The sequence below is a fragment of the Labrus bergylta genome, chromosome 22 (genome assembly GCF_963930695.1).
Source record: "Labrus bergylta chromosome 22, fLabBer1.1, whole genome shotgun sequence".
Taxonomy (NCBI): domain Eukaryota; kingdom Metazoa; phylum Chordata; class Actinopteri; order Labriformes; family Labridae; genus Labrus; species Labrus bergylta.
The window spans coordinates 18,052,230-18,075,445 of NC_089216.1; the positions used below are offsets into that span (position 1 = coordinate 18,052,230).

Genomic DNA, 23,216 nt, shown 5'->3' on the forward strand with positions numbered 1-23,216 from the left:
CATGGTTGGTTTGGTTATTTTTACAGTCTATGTTTGGCACCTGCTGTCACAAAAAACCCGTGAAAAAAAAGAGGGCGGGGCATCCTGACGCTCTCTCGTCTCATGTGCTCTGGCACCCCTCTCCTCCAGAAATTAACAACGGCAAGTGCGCTGGGTCAAGAAGCAGTTTACAAACTCGCGCATTAATTAATATTTACAGTCTATGATTAAGTCAAGTCAAGTCAACTTTATTTATACAGCACATTTATAACAGCCGAGGCGGACCAAAGTGCTGTACAGTAAATTAGGCAAAATACATTACATCCAAAACATCATAAAGACACGTAAAAGCAAAAATTAAAAGTAATTAAAACACAAAACAATAGTAAAAGTTCTAGTAGACACTGCTGCTGGGATAAAACACTCAACTAGAAAGAAAAGCCAAGAAAATCCATTAATTCAAACATTACCACCGCGCCAAAAGAAGATAAGAGTGAAGAAGATGGAGTCACACGCCCGAGGTTTACAAGAAGCCCAAATGAATGAATGAATGAATGAATGAATGAATGAATGAAAAGACGTTGAAATGAGTCACGCAGAGAGGAGAGTTAGAGCGATGTTTGTTTCAACAGCTGAACCAACGCTGCTGATTGAGCTGTGTTTATACATAACTCAAAAAGCACATATACATATAGAATGGCAAAATTGCTTATTTTTTATTTAGTCTTGAATGTATAAGTACGACGGAGGACTAGGGCCACGTTACATTTTTTTTTTTTTTAATTTCGAGATTAAAGTCGTAAATTTACGAGTTTAATCTCGAAATTTAAAAAAAATAATATTTTTTTAACATGACTCTAATCCTCCATCATATATAAGCACCTAGTATGTTTGTAATATATCACATGTACACTACATATATTTTTATTTCCGGAGCTTTATGTTGAAAATTAGAAGGTCAGGGGGCTCGGCTTCAGGCACACAGACACAGACGAGAGCAGCCAGACGAGAGCAGCCAGGCTGCAGCCTTACAATCTAGGCTTTTAGACAGACAGCGGAAGTGCAGTTTCGCTCTGTGTGCTCCGTTGAGCTTACCTCACCAAGCTGCTTTGTAAACTATCGTGAGGCATGTTCCCGCCACGTGTAGGCCTATGGACGACGAATTGACTTCAACATCCACACTTAACTTAATTTTTTCCCATTTTTTGGGGGGGCAGTCCACCTACGTGCTTGAATTGAATTAACTGGATCATGATGAAAATACAGTGACCGACGTGTTTCTCTCCCAAGGTGAGTCCTGCTGTCACTTTAAGCTAGCTGTGAAGGGATGCTCGCAGATGGAGGGGCTTCATCGTGTTTCATGTTATTATTTCCTTTTAAAATGAATAAGTGTAGGTGTTTCCTGTAAACTGGGTGATGAAGGACTACACGGCTCTGGTTTCCTCCTCTACTCTCACAATACGGTTTATTTTGTGTCTTTAAAATGCGTCAATCGGTTTATTTACAGATAAGAACAGGTGTAAGGTATGTCCAAACTCCCAACACGAGCCCCTTGCTTAATTAATACTCCTGTGTTTTCCTGTGTTTCATTTTTTTCCATCCATATCCATTGACGTCTTGTTTGAGTGGGTGTTGTGTTTGTGACAGTAACAGTGCCGGAAACTTAAATATCTAACTCTACGACTAAACCTGACGCAGTTTAATATATTATATTTTATTAACACAAAAGACAGAAAGTGTATAACACTGTAGTGTTGACATGTCATGTTTCACTAGAATATTTCCTTTTTATTATTGTATTATTTATTTGTCTCTCTTATCTTGATTCATAGCTTCTAGCCACTCTTTATTGTTTATATCTCTTCTTATTTATCTTAATTCTGATTGTTTATCTTTTAATTGGCCTCTTGTTGCCATGGTTACAGTCATTATGTTGCTTGAATCCTTGTGGTGTTCGGGTTCTGATGTTGGTTGTGGTTTTGTTGGTTTGGTGTCTCATCCGTGTTACGAGTTATTCTGTTGCTTGACATCTGGGGATTTTTTTGGTTCTCATGATGGTCGGGTTTTTGTTTGGGTTTGTTGTAATTTTCGGAGTTTTGTTGTTATTGGTCTGTGGGTCGTGTTGTTGTCATGTTTTTTTTGTTGTTGCTTGGGTTCCTTTGCTTTGTTGTTATGTTTGCTTCTGCAAGTGTCAGAGCACCTTGTAATCCTTATTATTATTATTATTATTATTATTATTATTATTATTATTATTACAGAAGCAGAACTTGTGATAAACCTGTTAGTGCAGCACCATGCCAACCCTCATTCTGAAGTCTGGGGACTCTCTGATAGGAGGTGTAGTGAAATATTTAGTTTAAAAGGGTCATACTGGGCTCAAATTAAAGCTTATGAAAAGGGGAAGTATTTAGAATATAAATGAGACACTGAAATACTCAGATAATAAGATGTTTGACGGCCTTTTCATGAGTGTATTAAGAAATAGTCCCACATGTTGCCCAACTTCCTTCAAGAAAACAAAATACTTCATACTTTACTGACATTTACGAGTAAAAAACAAAAAACTGGCCCAAAACTTTACAAAATCAATTCAAAGATAAACATTTGTCTCCTTTCTTGGGTTCTTCTGGTCTATTTTGGGGATTTTTATTGGATAGAGTCAGAAATCAGAGAGAGAGAGAGAGAGAGAGAGAGAGAGAGAGAGTGGGGAAGGACATACAGGAAATGAGCCGCAGGTCAGATTTGAATCCGAGCCGACCGCTTTTTGGACTACAGCCTCTGCTCACAAGTGTGCACACTAACCACCAGCGCCCCACTGTTCTTGCTTTACTGATGGAACTGAACACCAAATATTCTGACAAGGAAAAAAGTCACCAAAAATACCAACCAAGAGTCGAACATGATCAGGAAATAGATGTCGATGTAATGTGTGTATAAAGAAGCACTCACACCCTGTCTTATATCAAATTTAAATTCCAAACATTTACAAGACTGTTCTTCTGGTGTAACCAGCGACATGGTCTCTCCCGTCTGATGAGCATGTGGTTGTTATCTCTTACTGTAAGGATGAATCATCGTCTTTGTCTCAGCTGTGAATCTGAAGCCCCCTGAGGGTTATGTGTCACCTGTTTTTTTTTCAGGGTTTAACTGGAAATGTTTGGTAATGATACTTCAGGGAACATATTGCTGCAATCATCAGAAAAACCCTTAACTAAAGTCCAAAGGTTTTAAAATGGTCTGGTGTATTTGTAATGACATATTTGGTGTAAGTCCACGCACTGTTAACCTTAATAAATCAAATCTACTTCAGAAAATCCACTGAAGTTTTCCATGACTTTCACAACTCTGACGCTGCAATGTTTGTTTTTTTATGTCTGATACTGGAATTAAACCATTTCAGATTGTTATTCTGAGCGGTTTGCGCTCCAACAGATGGCTATTGGTGTCTTCAATTTGTGATAAAGTATGATTTTAAAAGTGTTCATACCAGGAATTATTTCTGTGGTCCGACTGCACCCTGTTCCCGGGAATATAAAAAAAAAAAAGGCGGCCACGTTCCAGGTCCGCTCAGTTGACACTTCCAAGCACAAAGAGGCTGATTTAAAACGATTGATTTCGAAGATTAAGGAGATTAATTTCTGTTACTGAGAAACAAAATCCATGAGTGTGTAATTACTTAAGTAACTCACACACTCCAGTGCTTCCAATAAGAAGCCATTATGGAAGTGGAAAATCTAAGTTAAAGTGGCTTGAGCAGGATTGAACTTTGGTAGCTGTCTAGAAACGAACAAGGGTTTTTTTTTTAGAAAGAGACACAAACACTAATCCAGTCTTGGTGTTACTGGGACCAGTGCTGTGCATTTTGAGCCTTGTGTTTTGCAGCTGTTCCACGTCCTCAACCCTTAATGCCTTCTTAGGGCTCACTCACACTAGGCAATCCGTACCATGCCTAAGCATTGCTTCACCCGTAAAGTTTGTTGCTCCGATCACTTCCTTGGTCGTGGCACGCGGCACGGTACAGTTCATGTACTGGCTGTATCTGACTAACATGACTCAAAATAAGACACAAAGGAGCTGTCATGCTCTCAGTGTTGTTCTCCGATGTGATGACGCAGACTTTTTTATTTTTTAAATGTATTCGTGGCTGTATCTGATTCTGCAGTGTCAGATTTACAGTCTGTGGTTAGGAGGAGAGATTGTTTCATGATAAAGCTTCTGTTGTAGTCCTGAAGAGGGAAGTCATTTGTAAATGTCGCCTGAAGTGTTCATTCAGGACTTCTTTCTCACAGTCTGTCTTAGTGAGTAAAGGAGATTTCTGTAATACAACAATGAGGCCACTTATCCTGTCCACCCTGTGTATTTTTCTGTTAAAGGAAGAAGTCAAAAGAACAACAAGTAGCCACACAAACTTGTTTGTCTTTCACTTGGATGTTTGAGCTTCTCTCTACAGAACAATGTGTGCAGTATGCACAACAAGGCTGTTTTTACATTCACATGCTGCAGGGGGGGAATCTCCCCCTGCTCTCTTTACTATAAATATTATCTTTGTCAAGCTGTGTCCAGAAGACAACAGAACATATCTGGAAGTCTTTTGTAGTCCTAGTGAGAACTTATGCAGGACTGTAAGGGAAACTTACACGATTACTTTACAAACAGGACATTTATGTGCAGCAGTAAAATGTTTTAAAAGATAAACGTTACTGTATTCTGCACATATCCATCGTATCTTACTTTTAGACAAAACATGCAGCAAATCGTTTTCTTTATCCTCGTCTAAATCCGGGAATCCTCACTGCAGTGCTAACTGTAAAGTGTATGATGTGGAGAATTAACCATGTTGTTGTAGTGCTGTTAAACTGTTTAGTTAGGTTGGTCATACCGTAAATAATGAGACTTCAAGCATGCTTCAATGCATGGAGTAAGGTAGAGTACAACCAATGGTCACTAATCACTAGAGGTGGGGAAAAGAGATTCTTATCTTCTGAGATTTTAAATAGATTCATAACTTCCAAAAATTGAACTCAGTAGAACTCAGTAGAAGGCCAAATGGAGCAGCGAGAAATTCAGCCAGTCTCACAGATGACTGGAGTAGATCCTGAAGTATGAACTCATTCATAAATAGACTTTGAATCCAGAATTATTCTGAATCCAAAATAGATTCTAAATTGAATTGTGACCCCAAAAATCTAAAGTTTTGGTGAGACACCCAAAAATTCCCAGCCCTAGTAATCACACTCTATATACCATCATGCATTTCTTTATAAGAAAAAACAAACGGCATTAACGCTTTGAACATTGTGGAAAGCATGGACCAAATAGTGTCTGCAATGTTCTTTTTCACAGCATTGGTCGAGGGAAATTGCCGTACATTTCTCTGTTTATCCTGTACATGTGGCAGAATTTAAAATAAAGTAACATATCCTACCTCACCATGGTCTTCATAAAAAAAAAAAAAAACTGGTTCTAAAAGTGAATATTTTTATGCAACAGTGACAGTAGAATCTGATCACAGTCTCTGCAACTTTCAAAAACTTAGCACCACAGGACGTGTTTTTCAGGATTGGCAAGATCACAAAACACATTATTGCAAAACTCTGAAGTGTGTGGGTATTTTTCCTGCAAGTTAAAAATGTCTCGGTTTTCCACAACAATGCACACATCAGTCATGTTTTAAGTAGCTTATAAGTGGGGTTCCTTAAGATTTCTGACCAACGGAGAGAGAGAGAGAGAGTGAGAGTTATGTTTGTTTCGAAACATGACCACGGATGACCCCGGGCTGCTATGTGGACTTCAGCATGTCTGAACTGAACACAGAAACCACACCAGTTGTTGCTAGCTTGCTGTTCAAGGCCTGTTAGGATGAGAGAGAGGATACACAGTGTGATACTATTAGACTATTAGATATTAGAAGCGCTTTGAAGTAGCAGGCGGCCTTTTCCTCATAATTCATGTGTTGCCGAGCACACAGACCGTCCTAATCTTATCCCCTTCCATCACTGTGTGTTGTTCTTTTTTTAATAACGTGTGTAATGAAACAAATCATTTTTATGACCATGTGTCCCCATCATGTTGTCTTTTGTCCATGATTTACCCGCTCTGTCAAATTAGTGCTGCTTTTCTCTTGACTTTTGACCATGCTGATTTACTTTAAACGGCATGTCCAATGAAGGAGCACAAGGTCTCGCTCTGGATTTAACAGGCTTCTCTTTACACTGGCTTAGATTGAGCACAAACCCTGTGATATGTGTGATTGAAGGGTGGTGACGCAGCTGTTTTTCCTTCTGGGTTACAGCTCTAAAGGTAAACAGCAGGCTAATACTAGCTAATGCAGATGTTTTGTCAGGTTTCCTACACTTATACGCCTCACAACCTTGGATCTCAGCAGAATGCCAAAAAAGCATGGGAGCCTCCCACCCTTTTGTTCTAGCTAAAGGGAGGTGTCATTTTACACATTATAGGGAAGTAGAGGAAGCTCTGACTCACATATGGGATCGAAATCTTCTGCGTGTTTTTTTTTTTTTTTTTTTGTGAAAAATGGCGGTGTCAGTGGAAATAAGGATTGGTCAGAAAGGCCACATCTCTTCCAAATCTGCAAAACAAACTACGTAGACCGCCTGAACTTTGCACAACTGGTTGCTTGCTTATGAAGCTTTATTAAAGGGACTTGTGTAGACCCAACAAAGTAGGTTAAATGTTAGTCTAGCTTCTGGATCTAAACAGAAGCTCAGCTGTGACGGGGTGGGGTGGGGTGGGGTGGGGTGGGGTGGGGTGGGGCAGGACTTTCTCAGTGGTGGTGGAGACTCTGTGGGTTTGGTTTTTCTCTCTCTCTCTCTCTCTCTCTCTCTCTCTCACACACAATGTGTATCAGTGTTTGTGTGTACATAGGGAGGAGACTCTGAGATTCCAGACTGATGTATAGACGAAAGATTTCTCTTTTCCCAACCGCAGGGTGGTGGTGGAGACTCTGTGGGTTTGGTTTTTCTCTCTCTCTCTCTCTCTCTCTCTCTCTCTCTCTCTCTCACACACAATGTGTATCAGTGTTTGTGTGTACATAGGGAGGAGACTCTGAGATTCCAGACTGATGTATAGACGAAAGATTTCTCTTTTCCCAACCGCAGGGTGCCGATTCACAGAAGAGTATTTGGGCCTCTTAGAAGAATACTAAAGGGAGGCAGAGACCTCACCTACTCAACGTACAGGCAGCAGACTGGCTCACAGTGCAATAACAACGTGCTATAATTAGCTTTTTCTTATACTTTGGCTTTTTTTGTAGCGCTGACTCCAGGAGAAAAGAAATGCACACAGATTCCAGTGGTCTGTTCTGTCCTGTTCCTGTGCTAATCCATCAATCAATCTTTATTTGTATCATAGCGCCAATTCTCAACAAATGTTACCTCAAGACACTTTCCTAAAGAGCAGGTAAAAGACCTGACTCATTGTTAAGTTACAAAGACTCAACGTTAATCCATCATGAACACAGGGCTAAGCAACATTTAGCAAAGTTTCAGTGGCGAGAAAAAACTAGGGCCTGACCGATACGGTATTTTTTTGGGACCTATACTGATACGGCCCATATCTTTCTTAGATCTCTGCTTGATCTTTAGAGATGATTATAAATAAACACATTTTTGCGTTGATTCATCAAATGCAGGTACCAGACACTTGGGGAAAATATATATAATGAAGACAAGACGGTCACTCAACTGGAAAGTAACTGAGCACATCATCCGCTTGACACTCTGGAGAGTAACGATGCTGTAATCCATACGCCCTCTGCTGGTGAAAGACAAGGGCTATTGTAATACAATCAAACTCAAATGAAATGCTATTTTATTGGTGAATAAATCTAGGAAAATTGGTGCATATCTGCAATAAAATTAGCTGATAGGATAGACACTTGATACGCTAATATCGGCCGATATTATCGGCTGGTCGATTAATCGGTCGGGCTCTAGAACAAAATGCCTGTAAGAAGCAGAACCAGACTCATGATGAACAGCTATCTGCTGAAACTGTGCTGGGTTTCACACTCCCATGTATGCTGCTGAGAGTATGTTAACATTAAGGTCTTTTTAGTTGACTTTGTTATGAACTGAAGTTGTTCAGATTAATTCTCCACATTTGGGCTCAATACATGAATATTTGATTGAATTCTCAAAGTGCCAAAAGAAATCCCTCTCCTCTGACTTATGTTTTTCGTATGCCTCGCCCTACTAGTCTCCAAGAGGTCAAATGTCAGACACCCCACCCCCCCACCCCGTGGAGAAACATAACACATGAACTACTGCAACACCCAGGGGCTATTTTCACTCATCTTTACAGATTTAAGAGATTTACGTTAAATTGAAAGTTTACAGGTTTCTATAACAGACCAGATGTTCTGGATTGAAGAACTCCTCTCACTTCCTTTATTCCCAAACTTTTCTAAGTCCTCTGTTTATACTGTGACATTCCTTTAGACAGACTTGATCCAGCTTCTCATGCCCTCTTAATAATAACATCTAGACAAATTATTTCATCTGTTATGTGAAGATGTTGCTGACCTTAACTCTCTCCTTGTGTTGTCCTTTCAGTTTTGAACGATCTTCCCGCAACAGGATGAAGGGACGAACGGATGCTCCGCAGGACCGGTGAGTCAAAAAATGTCCAAAACAATAAAACTTTCACTTCCTTTTCTTTGCTCTCGACCAAAGTCCCTCCCTCAGTTTTGCTCTCGACCACAGTTTCTTTTTGGTTAGTAACTAATAACGTGCTGTGCATGACTTCTAAATGGTCTCTCAAATAAAAACAATAAAGGTCCAAGTCCCTTTCAACGTTTCCTGTTGAAGTTGTGATCCTGAATAACCAGTCCTGGTTGAGTGCAGACACTAAATCCTACCAGTGTTAATAACAAGCGTGCTCTTTATTACTTCTTGGCAGCATCCTGTTTTATTCACTAAATCCTGTTTCTAAACACCCTTTTTTTTACCCTCCACAGGGGCTGCATGGTGGGGATCATTTTCTTCATCCTGGGCCTGGGAACGCTGCTCCCCTGGAACTTCTTCATGACAGCCTCATTGGTAAACACAAGGCAATAATTTAACCCCTTGAGACAGCAGGGACGACTTACCGTAAAATCCGGTGTAGAAGACGCACTTTTAATACCTATTTGTTCATCTTAAATTTGGCTGAATCCTAAATACAGGTGCATAAGTTCTTCAGTATAAAACAAAGACACATACGCCTTAATTTCCATGAGGGCTTCCACTGACATCATCAACTGCACGCAACCTGACACGATTAAAAATTCCTCCCCATTCATTGTGTTTTGCAAGCTGTGCTGGGAGACGTAGCGAGGCAGGCTGGCAGCTCCGCATTTAAAGCAAACAGTGGTGTATTGTTCAGTTAATAAACCTTGTGGAGCTCTCTTAAAGTCAAGGAGTGACCAGTGGACTTCACAACTTTCAGTGCAGGCTGAGAGCTGGACGATTTTACTGTACAGATAGTAGAAATGCAAACGCCACAAAGTGAAAAACAGATGGTACTAAAAGAGCGACACAGCTTCACAGAATCTGCACCATGTAGACTTCACTGAACACAATAGACAGTTTTTAAGTTTTTTTTCCTGTCGTTTTCTGGAGATCCTAACTTAATAAAAGTTGCAGAAGCACAAAACAAACATGGAAACAGTCTCATTAGTGTGGACAATGTCTCGGTTTGGACTATCACAGAGACTTGGCTGTTGGTTTGTTTTTATTCTGAGATAACGAGAACATCAAGAAGCCTTTTAATCTTGAGAAAACGAGATGAATGTATCTGTTATAACAGGAAAACCAGCGTCATTATTACGAGAATAAAGGAAGAATAAGACGAGAAATGTCTCGTTATTATGTGAAAACAGAGTAAATAAAATGTCCCCTAAGGGCTTCCATAGTCTGGTTCTACTTAAACGTCTTAGAGGATCACATGCTGGATGGATGACATAAGTCCAACAGACAATAAGCTGTTTATACCACTCAAGCGTATATTTATAAAAACCCATGGTATGTAGCTCGGCCGTTGGGATTTCAAAGATCACGACCCCGACATGAACCTCTAAATCCCCCCCGCAGGTCTACCATATGACTTTGGATATCCATGTGAATCTCTGTGCGTGTGTGTGTAAACAACGTGTGCACCACGAGTCAGGGGGGAAAGGTTTGTTGTTTCACATACATGTTACCTGCATCGCCTCATGAGCTCTGTGGCTGCTGCTCGAAAAGCTTTGAAACCTCACAGTCTGAGATATTTAACATCTACCTAGTGATATAAAAACAGAAGGAGAAGAGAATTTTCTGGCACAAACTTCACCAACTGACAAGATGCATGAAGAGTGAAAGGCTTAGAAGAGGTCAGAATACTCCAGCAACACATCAACTTTATGAACGATTTAGACCATATAAAAACAGAGAAGAATTAATGTTAGCATCAAACTCTGACGAGCGTTTTTGAAGGGTGGTTTATAAAATGGTACGAGGGCTCAAATGATGTTTTTAGGAAGTGTGTGCTTACAACTTTAAGAGCATAGCAAGTGTACAGACCCATGTTGTCCTATGTTATTGAAACCACATCAATTATTAATCTAATTAGTAAAAAAACAAAGGTTTTCTTCATGAAAGGGGGGGAGGCGGCTCTCACTTGACAACCTTACCATGAAAAAAGAGTCCATTTTCCACCCTGCAAGATTAAATTCTTTGCGATCACCATACCAAACAAAAATATGCAATTTTGTCCTCTCTTCCTGCACCACTTTGTGACACTTCCTGGTTGATGCTATGTTCATATGATTGTACGTTATGTCAAATATGTTCTTTACTTTCAAAGGGTGGAGGGGTGATAATGATAATCCCAACATCTCTCTCTCTCGGGTCTGCTTGTCTCTTTCCAGTATTTTCAAGGTCGCCTGAACACGACCGAGATGAGCAACGGCACGTTGGTGGTCCGTAAAGAGTACTACTTCAACAACTGGATGACCCTGCTGTCCCAGCTGCCCCTGCTTCTGTTCACCCTGCTCAACTCTTTCCTCTACCAGAGGTCAGTGATGGTTGGGAGTTAAAACGGCAGTGTGTTGTTATTTGCCCGGGGGGGGGGTTTAGTGCCAAAAGCCCTTCAAAGGACACAGGAGGATGTCAGTTATCGTTTAACTTTCAGCACACAGTGGGAGGAAGTGATTAGCAAACACGACAAACAAGCTGTCAGCCGACCACAGTGCTTGCTTTGTGCAAGCACTGTGCAAAAAAGGTGCATCTGTGAAGCCCCTTTTTCAGACAGCATCTACATACACACACACAGTCAGATATGCACACACACAGGACTGCGCTCCACCGCTGGCTCTGCTCTCTCTCCTCTGTAACGCCTCTGTTACTACCTCCGAATGGCACAGAGAGGGGGGGGCGGTCACTTCTTCCCCCCATTACGCCTCCCCGACATTCGGATTGAAGGCGAAACATCACAGGAGCGTAAATGTTTCAGCTTGAATCGGCAGTCTGAGTAGAGCTTAATTCAGTGAAACAGAGATGAGTGTTTTGGAATGCTAAATAAGCCTTTTGTAGTTTAAACTGCAGTCATAACTTCTCAATAAGAAAGTAGCCTTAATGAACGCATTCCCTTCTTAATCTTACCGCTACATAAATCCTAAGTATTGGATTTAAGTCCTAAGTATTGGAGGATTATAGAACAGTTGGAAAAATATGCATCCTGTCAAGACGTTTTCAGGATAGGGTTAGTATTGGCTTGTGATAGGCTGCGATCACAGGACCAAAGATGTTCTATTGAACGGGAGCGCTGTGCTGTTTTTCACACTTTACAGTGGCGACAATGACAGTCATTCATAAGTTTTTTTTTTTTTTTTTTTTTTTTTTTTTTCTTTTGTTGTAATTTATTTATTTTTTAATTGTTCATGGAATTGATCTGCAGGCCAGTCTGATGTCATCCTGAGTTGGCCCCTAGGCCGCCCGTTGAATAGGTCTGATGTAGACCATTAGGAGGCACCTCTGTGTTGACTTCACTTGGACCCTCGACTTTAAAAACCATCTGTGTCCACTTCTTATAAAACGTCTCTGTATCTAACTGACCCAGTGTGATGTTGTATTTGGTTAAATAACTGATGTTCCATGTTCCTGTTGCAGGATATCGGGGGCAATCCGTATCGGAGGGAGCCTGGTTTTTATCCTGCTGCTCTTCATCTTCACGGCTGTGCTGGTAAAAGTGCCCATGGAGGAAGACAGCTTCTTCTCCGTCACCATGGCTACTATCTGGTTCATTAACTGTAAGTCAGAGTGTGTGTGAGTAAAAAAAGAGGCTGGCAGCAGTGAACACGTTGTAAATCTATAAATAAAATGTCTGTTTCTTCTGTGCAGCGTTTGGTGCGGTGCTGCAGGGCAGTCTGTTTGGCCTGGTGGGTCTGCTGCCCCAGAAGTACAGCGCCATCTTCATGAGTGGGCAGGGCCTCGCCGGGACCTTTGCTGCCATCGCCATGCTCATAGCCATAGGCAGTAAGCCGCCCACACACACACTCACATCACCACTGTGTGCTTTATCCCTTGTTGCCTGGTAACAGAAGTTATTCAAATTGAAAGGTTGGCACATGTAGTCAAATCCGTACGACACGGCTCACTCTGCTCAGCTCACGTTGTGTCCTTTTTGAAACGTGTTGTCATTCATCTTAATAATCTGTGTTTTCTTCTCTCAGGTGATGTCGACTCTGAGACGGCAGCGTTGGGTTACTTTGTCACGCCATGTGTGGGGACGCTGTTAACGCTCTTCAGCTACATGCTGCTGCCACGCCTGGTCAGTCCTCTCTCCAAAAACTACATTACCCACAATCCTTTCATCCTCACCTCGACTGAAATATCTCTACTTGTTGCCCCTTAAACTCAGTCTTACAGATGCTATTCAGTCAATCTTCTCTTGTTAAAATATCACAATAAAAGTGATCTCAAGACACTATTCATAAGACTCAATAAGACTTCAGACTGAAAACCTCCAATTTTTAAAATCATACAAAGATTATCTCCCAGTCTGCTATGCTACATAATGCAACCCCCCCCCCCCCCCCTTTCTCTGTCTCTCTCTCTCTCTCCAGAGACCCCGACATGTTTACTTTCGATCCACTTTGCTGCTTTCTGTTTAGTATATTTTAAATAAGCCAAAGCTAAAGACTTCCGATTATACCAAACCTCTTGATTTAATCAGAGAGAAAAGATGAATGAAGATGTAGAATACCATGAAGAAGGTTTTTATTTGTTACACTTGTGGGTTGTTACTCAGCTTCAGTTATCATGATTTGTCTGTTTTTATTTATTTTAGGAGAAATGCTCAAAGCAGATTGAAGAAAACTATTTTTGCAATATCAGATAACGAGAGTCTCAATCGCTCTTTACTCTGACATTACAACTCTCCAGGCTCATTTTCTTCTTTTTTTTACCCAAATGATTGAGAGCACCTCACGACTCCGGGAACGCTCTATTGCTTTTATTTAAACCTTGAAAAATATCTGTGAAAGTGGAAAAAGGTGTTAAAGTCATTTGGAATAAGGCTGGCGTTCGTCACACTATGTTGCATGTTGTGACGGACGTCGAGGGGTAAGTCGGCACAAAAAGCAAAATGTTTGTGCTCCACACACAGCATGATGGATTTCTGCCTTAATGTGTTTAATTAGTTTATTCCAGCTGCAGTTAAAGCCTCATTTGTGGTATCTGTTGTTTCCCTGCAGGAATTTGCCCGCTATCATCTGGACAATAGTAACAAGTATGAGGCAGAAACCACAGACGGGCTGCTCAAAGGTGAGACTTTGGCTTTAACATCCTGCAGAATCGATGTTCTTAACAACAAGTAGAAATAAGATCAAGAGAAGCATGTGTGGCAGTGAGTGATCATCTGTTGTGTTATTTTCCTCCTGAGTTTGCTGCCGGTTCTCTGCCTCTCTGTCCCGTTAAATCAAATCAATTCAGTGGAACATTATCTCGTTAAGTGAGTTGACCCCTCCATTTATCCCATTAGAGTCCTGACAGGCCCGGGACAAAGACAGACCCTGTTAGACTCAACGGAGAGAGACCCACACAGACACACACTCTGACTGTTCTCTGTGAATGCTGCGAAGCCCAATGAGACTCACTCACTCAAATCATTCACTGAACTATGAAATTTCAATTTCAATTTTTTTCTTACTTTTGAAGGAAATGTTAAAAATGTTTTTATGTGAAAATGAAGCAGTGGAAGTCGGACACAGTGGCTTTAAAAGTGAAGTATTTGGGTTGTAGCACATTATCTCCTGCTAGGTAAATGTTTGTCCTCATGACATCAGCACTCGGCAACGGTCAAACTAAATCTCACACATAAATAGCGGAGGTGTCGACAATCAGCAGTTTGTTTTGGTTTAATGCTGGTGCTTAGGGGTGAAATCTACTGGATGAAAAAGTTGCACATTCTTACTTTTTAAGTTTTATTTTTGGGGCTCTTTATGCCTTTATTCTAGAGATGGGATCGTGGATATAGTCAGAAATCAAGGCTGGGGAATATAATGCAGGTCCTGTAGATCCACATGTGTGTTTTACTAAGATGAACCTGTCTACTTTACTTGCACGGTTAGATCCTGGTTGGTATAAAGCTGTTTGTTTGTCATGGAGCAGTGATCTAAACCGCTCTCTGCATGCATCTGTGTCTTTATTCCATGACTTTGTTTTCAGGATCTCAAACCGTAGTGAGATATAACACAGGTAAGACACAAAACATGTTCAAACATAATAACAAAACAAAACAAATATTAAAAAAAGAAAACACAAATAAAAGCTACACATTTTGCTGTAACCGTGAAGCCGCCACGTCTCTCCGGTTTCATCCCCCAAAGTTGCCACAAAAATGCTCGTCCGTGCTCATCATGCATGTGTGTGTTCTGCATCAGGTATTTTTCACATTTCATGCACACTCTGTAAGGGCCGCCACAGCACGGGCGAAACAATCATTTGAAACATGTATTTTATGATAAGCCGTCTAGCTGAATTTATTTCCTCCTTTTTATTACATTTCACGCATTTATAATCCTCACTTGGTTAAGAATATAACTACAGTATAACCCTCATGACTTACATGTATCAAATTAAAAATTATTATGTCACACCAGGACTTGATCAGTTGACCCTCCGGTTCCCAACCCAAGTCCCTACAGACTGAGCTGGTGCTGCTCCACTTCATGATAAAATATCCAATTTAATAAAGACTTTTTACTTCTTTCTTTCTTTTTTTCTAAGAGGGGTTGTCACCTTTTTGAATCCTTGTGTCCCCCACCAAAGAGCACCTTCACAACACTTTGTTTGGACTTCCGAGCGCTCAGACTCTGGTTTTTATTTTTAACATGTTCTTTAGATCGTCTGATCACCTCATGGAAACATTTGCTTGACTGAAGTTGTGATTATTTACTGTGAAAACGTCCTTTTTCTGTCTTGCTCACAGATGCTTTTTGTTGCATTGCACAGCGTCCGATGAAGTGACTTGTGATAGCAGACATGTGCATCGTTGTTACCATAGCAACTAAATGTGATGTGCCGGATGAAACAGAAAGGGGGACACTCCCCAATGTTAAGCTGTGTTATAATCTTCACATTGTGTTTGTTATATTTAAATTTATCATCTCAGAGGAAGCGAGTGAAGAGTCTAAAACTTATCGTGCCCTCTCCCCTAAAAATGTTTCTACATATTTACCTGCAGAGAGCGGCGCAGCAGAGAGCAGAAAGCTGAACGGACACGCTAACAGCACAGACGAGGCGGCGGGGGACCAAATATCAGACGCCACCACCAAGCACACCATCCTGTCCTTGGAGCCGGCTAAGGCCTCGGTGAAGGAGGTTTTTAAAAAGGTGAGCGCACTGGTTCAAGGTTCAACTAACTAACACCAAAACATAAGATGGTTGTTCATGGTTCATTTACATAAAATGTTTCTGTTTTCTACTATTTCCAGATCTGGGTGATGGCGTTCTGCGTGACGTTTGTGTTCACTGTCACACTGTCCGTCTTCCCCGCCGTCACTGCAGACGTCAGAACATATTTTCCAAATACTAACTGGGGTATGAGCTGCCTTCACTTCAACCGGACAAAATATACTACTAATGTACCAGTATAAAATACAGACAAATGTGCCATTATTCCCACAAGTGCAGCCGCCACCATCACCTACTGCACGCCACCTGACCCGAGTGAAAGTTCATCCCCGTTCATTGTGTATTGCAGACCAGGCTGGCTGCATCTCTCCTCCCTCATGAGGTCATAATCCTGACTCCATCTTTTACGCTGGTGCAAATTATATTCAGGATTTCACGGCGGATCAGTTGCATGTAAACACACGCACTTAATTCTCTCTCTGAGCCAAGCAGAGAGACTAATGCACACTTTTATCACTAGCAGGTTTGAAAATTGTAACGCTCTCCTTTCTGGTCTTCCTAAAAACACAACCAATCGGCTTCAGCTACTACAAAACTCTGCACCGCACGAGTACTGACAAAGACCAGAAGGAGGGCACACATCACACCTGTTTTTAAATCTTTACACTGGCTGCCTGTTAGTTTCCCTTTATTAGTTTATAAAGCATTACATGGCCTTGCACCAGACTACCTATCAGATGTGATTTTAGTTTATGAACCAGTACGGCCCCTCAGATTCTCCAGTTCCTCGCTCTTAGTTGTTCCACAGAGCAGGACAAAAACCTTTGGCGATGCTGCTTCCAGCTGTTATGCTCCGAGACTGTGGAACGACCTTCCTGAGGGTCTGAGAGGAGCCCAGAATATTGAGATTTTTAAACGCAGTCTTAAAACTCATTTATTCAGTCTGGCTTTTATATAGTGCTTTATATAAATTCAAATCTTAATCATTATTGTATTGTCTTTTTTATCCTACTACAATTTTAAATATTCTTCTCCTATGTATTAATTTAAATATCTTATTGCTTTTATGTGTCGTATTTTATTTTTTCATTTATATTTGGTGTGTATTAGTCTCTCAATGATTTTATAAACTACTTTTTCCTCAATAACTTTTCTGCACTCTTGTAAAGCACTTTGAACTGCAATTTAATTTGTCTGAAAGGTGTTTGATTGATTGATTGAATATCTACATGTTCTGGATATCTCTACCTGAATAACCTCGATTGATCCAGTTTTCTCTCTTTCTTTGGTTTAGAGCGTTTCTTTATCTCCACGTGCTGCTTCTTGGCCTTCAACATCAACGACTGGTTCGGTCGGACCATCACCACGTGGATACATTGGGTGAGTATTAGTGCCTTTAAAGCGAGGCCGATGTAACAGTCAGAACAGTTTAAGACTCGGACTGTTCTGAACCTGAATAAAAACATTGAACTACACACTATGGAAGCTTGGAAATGGCATCAGCTAATTTTTGTGCAACTCGTTCTTTGCATCTTTGCCGCAGCCGTCCAAAGAGTCTCGTCTGTTCCCGGCGCTGGTTGTCTCCCGGGTGGTCTTCATCCCTCTGCTCATGCTCTGTAACGTCCAGAGTCGCTCGTACCTGCCCGTCTACTTCCACCACGACGCTGTGTTCACCGTCATCATGTGTCTCTTCTCCCTGTCCAGCGGCTACTTCGTCTGCCTCTCCATGTCCTACGCTCCACAGTGAGTTCACAACAATCTGCCATGGTCATGTTTGATCCACAGAAGGTTGACGACAGCACACGTTCACTTTTAATCTGAGCTGCAACGATAAGTAGACGGTGAGGCGAGCAAAGAATGGAAAATGATGTGAGAGGACTTTCAGGTAAAAGCTGAAAAATGAACCGACACCAGACATCACAAATTGTGAAGTTTCTTGTTGCTGTATCACTTATAATGGCTTCCTCTGTAAAAGTTGTTTGTTAGTTTTTAACCGTTTGTTGTCCCACTTAAGTCTCTATTCTGTTTATTTTGCAGCCAATGTTTGAGATAAATTCTCAAAACATAGGAACTTGTCAGCAAAGCGTGACTGAGTGTCACAGTGTGAGTGGTGTAGTTCGATGTGAAAGGTGAAGGGTGGGGCTGGCTTGAAAATATTTTGGTGGGGTCCTTCTGGAAAAAATCAGAAACAGCTGTTACGTCTTTTCAAAGCCTCCAGACTCCATCAACAAAAACACTTCTTTTTTTTTTTTTACTCGTCATAAAAACAGGAGAGGTGGATCTTCAGCTGTTGTTTACCTTTTTGACTTTAATGTTTTTAAGTCTTGTTTCAACACAATATTTTATATAGCACAGTTACAAAAACAGGTTCTGGCAGTAGTAAAGTGTAGTAGACAAACACTGAACTTTTCTTACATAAACACAGCTGTTTTAGTCAACGGAGTCTGGAGGCTTTGAAGGTGTTGTCACAACACCACACGTCTTTGTAGTAACATTCTTCTATCAGGCCCTGAGAGATTACGTCTCAGCCAGTACAGCCTGTTTCCCGGCTGCAGGCTGAAAAAAATCCACAGCAGATAATAAGAAACTATGTTAGGTAGAAGAAAGAACATCTTCAGCCCTGTATCCTAAAAGGGTTTGGTTTAGTACAGTTTGGTATAGTTTGTCACAGCCATCCTGTACATCGATCATGAGCTTTCCTGTGAGCTTTGTGTAAGTGACTTCGGTCACTAATGAGACCGTAACCGTACAAGCAGAGCAAAAAGCTAACACTTCAGTGACGACCAAAGAAACTTGCCGACTGACTGGAACAGTTTCCACGCCCCTCCTCTTCGCCGATCATCCCTAGGAAGGTCTGCTCCTCCGAGGTCGTCCAAGGGGCAGTGCTACACGCTGACATTACTCTAAAAAACAAAACAAAACAGCCTTGAAATTACTCTTTTGTGTTTGTCCGTGTTTACCGCTGTCACACAGGAAGTGGCTGTTATTTCGACCAATCAACAGACTGGATCGATTATTTTGGTACCATTCCAAACTTTTGAGGGTGGAAACGCCTATAAATGTTTATCGTACCGAACCAATCTGAACCGCTTGGTAGAAACGGGGCGTAAGAATAAGGTTTAAGAAAAGTATTGGACTTCTATCACTCCTATGTCTGAACCTCGTGCTCTCTCTCATCAGGTTGGTGGAGCCCAAAGACGCTGAGACTGCGGGCGCTCTGATGACCTTCTTCTTAGCTCTGGGTCTGTCCATCGGAGCCGCCGTGTCCTTCCCTCTCAGAGCTCTGATCTAATCACACACACACACACATTTACCAGCCCGTAGACTCTCTTACTTTTTACTTTTTACTCTCCTGAAGGAGAATCTTGATGAAAGATGAATCATCACTTAACCTCTCCTGTACGACCTCCTGTGTTTCTGTTAATCCGTCGGCTGCTGTGTGTGCGACGGCATCGACGACCAGCGACTCTGACGCTGAGAAACGGCAGCTCCTGAACTGAAAAGTGTAAAATCCTGCAGTTCATTGAGTGTCCACTGGAGGCTGGCTGCAGGAACACAGGAAGTCACATACACACACATTCAAAAAAGCAGTTTTTACAGCATAAATAAACATGTTTACAGCCTGGTACAAACAAATAGGTCTGATTAGTTATTGTCATCACTGGCACACACTGTACAGGAGGTGAATATTTTTTCAAAACTGCTACGTTTTGATTTCATGAACAATACGTGTTATCCATAGTTAGGCGTGTAGCTGACATGATTGACAGGTGGGTGTGATGTAACGGTTCGTCAAGAGGCTTAAAACCCGCCTCAGCTCTCAGCCTGTCGTTAGGTTGACTGAAAGTTAGACTGAGACAGGATTTCCAACATGGCGTCTGCTGCTGATGAGCCTCCACAGCCCCCTGCAGGAACAGACGGCTGACGTCACTCAGGCTTCATCCATAAATATCTACTGTCTATGTTTATATAATGGGAAAAAAACAATTTTTTACTCGTTTTTAGTGTCTTATAACGTCACAAGATGATCAAATTACTTAATTTTGGCAGTCAGGTGATGGTCCTTTTGATATTCCCCATAAAGTTGAGATTTAGGCTAATGACAGCCTGAAATTAAAACTTCAGTCTCAAAACATTACAGCGGTATTCTCATCACGCTCTATTCTCAAAAATGTATGACGACTATAATGATATAAGGACTTTATTCTCATGAATGTACAACTTTATTCTCCTAACATGATATCCCAAATTACCATAACTCTCTTCATATTGTGTTTTTCTTCTTGAACTCTCAGGTAGTTGATGCGGCCTTTAAACTCAGTCACTCTCTAATATGCTGCATTTGAGAAGAACTGTATAGGACAGAAGTAGTTCTTATTCTGGTCACTTTTGTGTTTGTGTGTTTTTTATATTTGAGACTTTTTAAAAAATTTGATTGAAGGCTTGAATGGTCCGAGTGAATCTACGTTTAGTTTAACACTTTTTTGTTTTTGTTTTCATTCCTAGAAGTGTTTGAGTATTTTCTAGTGAAATGGTTCTGTGTTACATGAGTAGGACAAACAGACGTGTCATTGTAAATTACAAGTGGGAAGTTAGTGACCTGTGTAATGGGGCATGGGTGGATTACTGAATGGCTAAACTGGGAACAGGCACTGGTCCAAGTGGTCAAAGGGTTCAAAGGGACCATAAGAAAAACACAAATATATGCGAAAGTATAGAAGAAAAAACCGCCTCAAATGACCACAAAACAAAAGAAACCAAACGACTACAAACCGACTCTTCACAGATCTGTTGTGTTTTCTTGTCTCCCTCAGTCGCTGGTTCTTTAACATGCGTGTTCCCAGACGCCCATTTTCACATAACATGTCCTCCCACGTAGGGCAATTTTCCAATTCCAGTCTCCTCTCCCCTCTGGTCTCCATTTTCCTCAGCTTGAAGGCGGCTGCTTCCCCCTGCTGGTTGAACGACTGAAGTGCTGCAGAGTATACAAACATGAAACATGTTGAGCTCTGACATTTTGATAAAGCATCTCAGATTATATTTTACTAACTCTGTATGTTTTATAATATAGGCACTACAATGAGGACTAATTATTCTGCTGAGTATTTCATATATGATGTTTTCTCGTTCTCTTTTTTTTCCCCACACATTGTTACCAATCTGCCAACTTTTTGTTATATTGCATTTTTGTTTGTTGTGCTTTAACATTCTTACATGTATAGGAATTAACTTATTGATTTAGATTTATGTAGATGGATTTTTGTGTTAGCTTTGGCCCCATCCACATTGACTGATTTATTTTCCTTTTTTGCTAAAATGCTTATTTTTTAGTTTCTCTTGAGAGGTTGCATGAAAACGAAGATTGTTGTTTGTGACCGCCGCTGCTTCAAAATGAAACAAGGGCTGCGACCTAACAGAGGGTAATAGAGGGAGGGGGGCAGGGGGGCAGGGGGGCAACATAAACGGAAACTGTGTCAATGATTATTTCCAATAAGCAGGTTAAGGTATGTCTGCTTAATCTATGCTGCATTCACTTGTCGTTAAGCAGGGTACGGTACAGCTTCGCCTAGTGTGAGTTCGCCCTTTGTCGTTGTTTTCGTTCAATCTGAACACACATGCAGTTATAGCGAGAGAGTGTAGAGACACTTTTTTTGTACAGATAATATCCGTTAATTTAACCAGAAACGGCTGCTACACGGCACTCTTTACATCCACCAAACAGTAATTTAACCTCTCAAACCACAGGTGAGATTTATCTACCTCTGACCAGATGGGTTGCCTTGTCTTATTGTGCGAATGAGTTTAATTCAGCTCACACTTTATAGTTGTGTAACACGAAATGAGACAAAAAAAAACTATCCAGTCAAGGAAGCCGGGGTCAAATAACATCTGTTAGTGGAGTCTGTTTACTTAGAAAAGAAGGCTGTACGCTTTGTTCCTGGGGTCTTACTCTTTTAAAAGAAGGTTTAGGGTTAGAGTTTTTTATGTATTATCTTAAAATATATGATGAAAAAAATAAGAACCATTAGGGGTATATTGCATTAGACTTGAATACTTTTGTTCCAGCCTATACGCCCAGCTGCAAGACAGTTAAACTTTGTTTCTATAGGGCCTTGGTTTAGAGGTTCATAGCGCTTATTTAATTTTTTACATCAAACTAAATATGGCTTTTTGTTATTTAACATACACGTAGAGCTTTTAGTTGTCATCATCACTAATGATATTTGAAGAAAAGAAGTTGTGGGAGACCTGCCAGTCCCCTCAAAGTTAAAGTGTAGTTCATTCAAGCTAAAACTTGAACTATATTCTGGCAGCAGGAATCTGAATTAACCACATTTCCTGCAGACTGTGAATGCAGCATCAGGTCTATGTTAGTGATTTCATACGGGGATATATTTTTTAATTTATAGAACTTCAAAACCTGATTTTTTATTTTTTTTTGTGACACAACAAGCACAAAATGTTAGAATGTAAAATAATGAGTATCCAGTTTATAGGTGCAGTTTGGTCTTAATAGTTATGGTGTCATAATGGATTGAATGTTACGAGCTGCTGGGCTGCATCCTTGTGATTAATCGTCTGTGCTTGTGTTGCTAAATGTGATGGCAGCAGGAAATCATCCAACATGGGCAACATAGATCAACAAACCCAGAGGAGACCCCAAACATGTCACGACCACGTCTGAGATACAGAAAGGGAAATCATGCCTGTGCATGTGGACGATGTATCTTTGTAGATTTAACTGTCAATAAATGGATGGTTGGAAACAAGCGTGATTTGTGGTTTCTGGCTAACTTGGGATTGGCCTTGTTTGAATGTAATGTCCTCCTTAAGAGTTTGCATGCTGCCAACATTTTGCCAATTGTACCTGCTGGAAAAAAAGCAACACATCACTCCACAAGATCATCTTTTCTCCACATCTCGGTAGATGTCAAAATGCGATGGCTGATGGCTGTTTCCGATGATTCTGGTGCTGCTCGAGGTCTCTGCCTGTTGGAAGAAGTTTGTCTTCAAAACTGCAAACTGAGTCAGGAAGCTTGTGAAAACTAGTATCGGTCTTTTCTGGAGATATCAACTTATTCATGTGGTTATCTCAAGATAACATCTCTGGTTTTCCTGTGTTAACAAGTTCATTTCTTGAGAAAAAGACTGGATTTCACTTAATGCAGGAAAGCCAGAGTTGTAACCCTGAGATAACATGTCTGCTTAGGGGCCTGTACTTTATGTGAAGTTTAATGAAATAAGTTACTATTGTGGCTTTTACAAATACAAAAGGGTCGATGTATATCCCGTAAATAGAGGTTTACAAGAAGCATTGTTTTGAAAGGTGGGATGATTTAATTG

At 40.8% G+C, this 23,216-nt stretch overlaps 1 protein-coding gene and 1 long non-coding RNA gene across 4 annotated transcripts; one reads left to right on the plus strand and one right to left on the minus strand.

Moving 5' to 3' along the window:
* The first annotated feature begins 989 nt into the window (after window positions 1-989).
* On the plus strand, window positions 990-22,643 carry LOC109993460 (equilibrative nucleoside transporter 2). Of its 2 annotated transcripts, XM_065950153.1 has the most exons (14): window positions 990-1,269; window positions 8,553-8,609; window positions 8,957-9,038; window positions 10,886-11,031; window positions 12,126-12,265; window positions 12,357-12,491; window positions 12,689-12,786; window positions 13,712-13,781; window positions 14,685-14,714; window positions 15,703-15,851; window positions 15,953-16,058; window positions 17,167-17,252; window positions 17,416-17,615; window positions 19,053-22,643. In XM_065950153.1, exons 2-14 carry the CDS (start codon window positions 8,578-8,580, stop codon window positions 19,162-19,164), a joined length of 1,386 nt encoding a protein of 461 aa, XP_065806225.1. In that variant the 5' UTR covers window positions 990-1,269; window positions 8,553-8,577; the 3' UTR covers window positions 19,165-22,643. The 2 variants fall into 2 exon arrangements, with proteins under 2 accessions (XP_065806225.1, XP_029135657.2); XM_029279824.2 differs by lacking the exon at window positions 14,685-14,714 and having other exon boundaries at window positions 992-1,269.
* Window positions 17,624-18,809, minus strand: LOC136177335 (uncharacterized). 2 transcript variants are annotated; one of them, XR_010664966.1, is made up of 3 exons: window positions 18,670-18,809; window positions 18,288-18,428; window positions 17,624-18,041 (listed from the first exon to the last, which is right to left on the minus strand). It is a non-coding gene; the product is annotated as an uncharacterized lncRNA (long non-coding RNA). The 2 variants fall into 2 exon arrangements; XR_010664965.1 differs by lacking the exon at window positions 17,624-18,041 and having other exon boundaries at window positions 18,161-18,428.
* Window positions 22,644-23,216: the final 573 nt, after the last annotated feature.

Bases quoted from the DNA above. Each gene is read 5' to 3' on its own strand.
- LOC109993460 (XM_065950153.1), top strand. From the start codon at position 8,578: ATGAAGGGACGAACGGATGCTCCGCAGGACCG. The intron at 8,610-8,956 runs GTGAGTCAAAAA...TACCCTCCACAG, and splicing joins ACGGATGCTCCGCAGGACCG to GGGCTGCATGGTGGGGATCA. The intron at 16,059-17,166 runs GTATGAGCTGCC...TCTTTGGTTTAG, and splicing joins TTTTCCAAATACTAACTGGG to AGCGTTTCTTTATCTCCACG.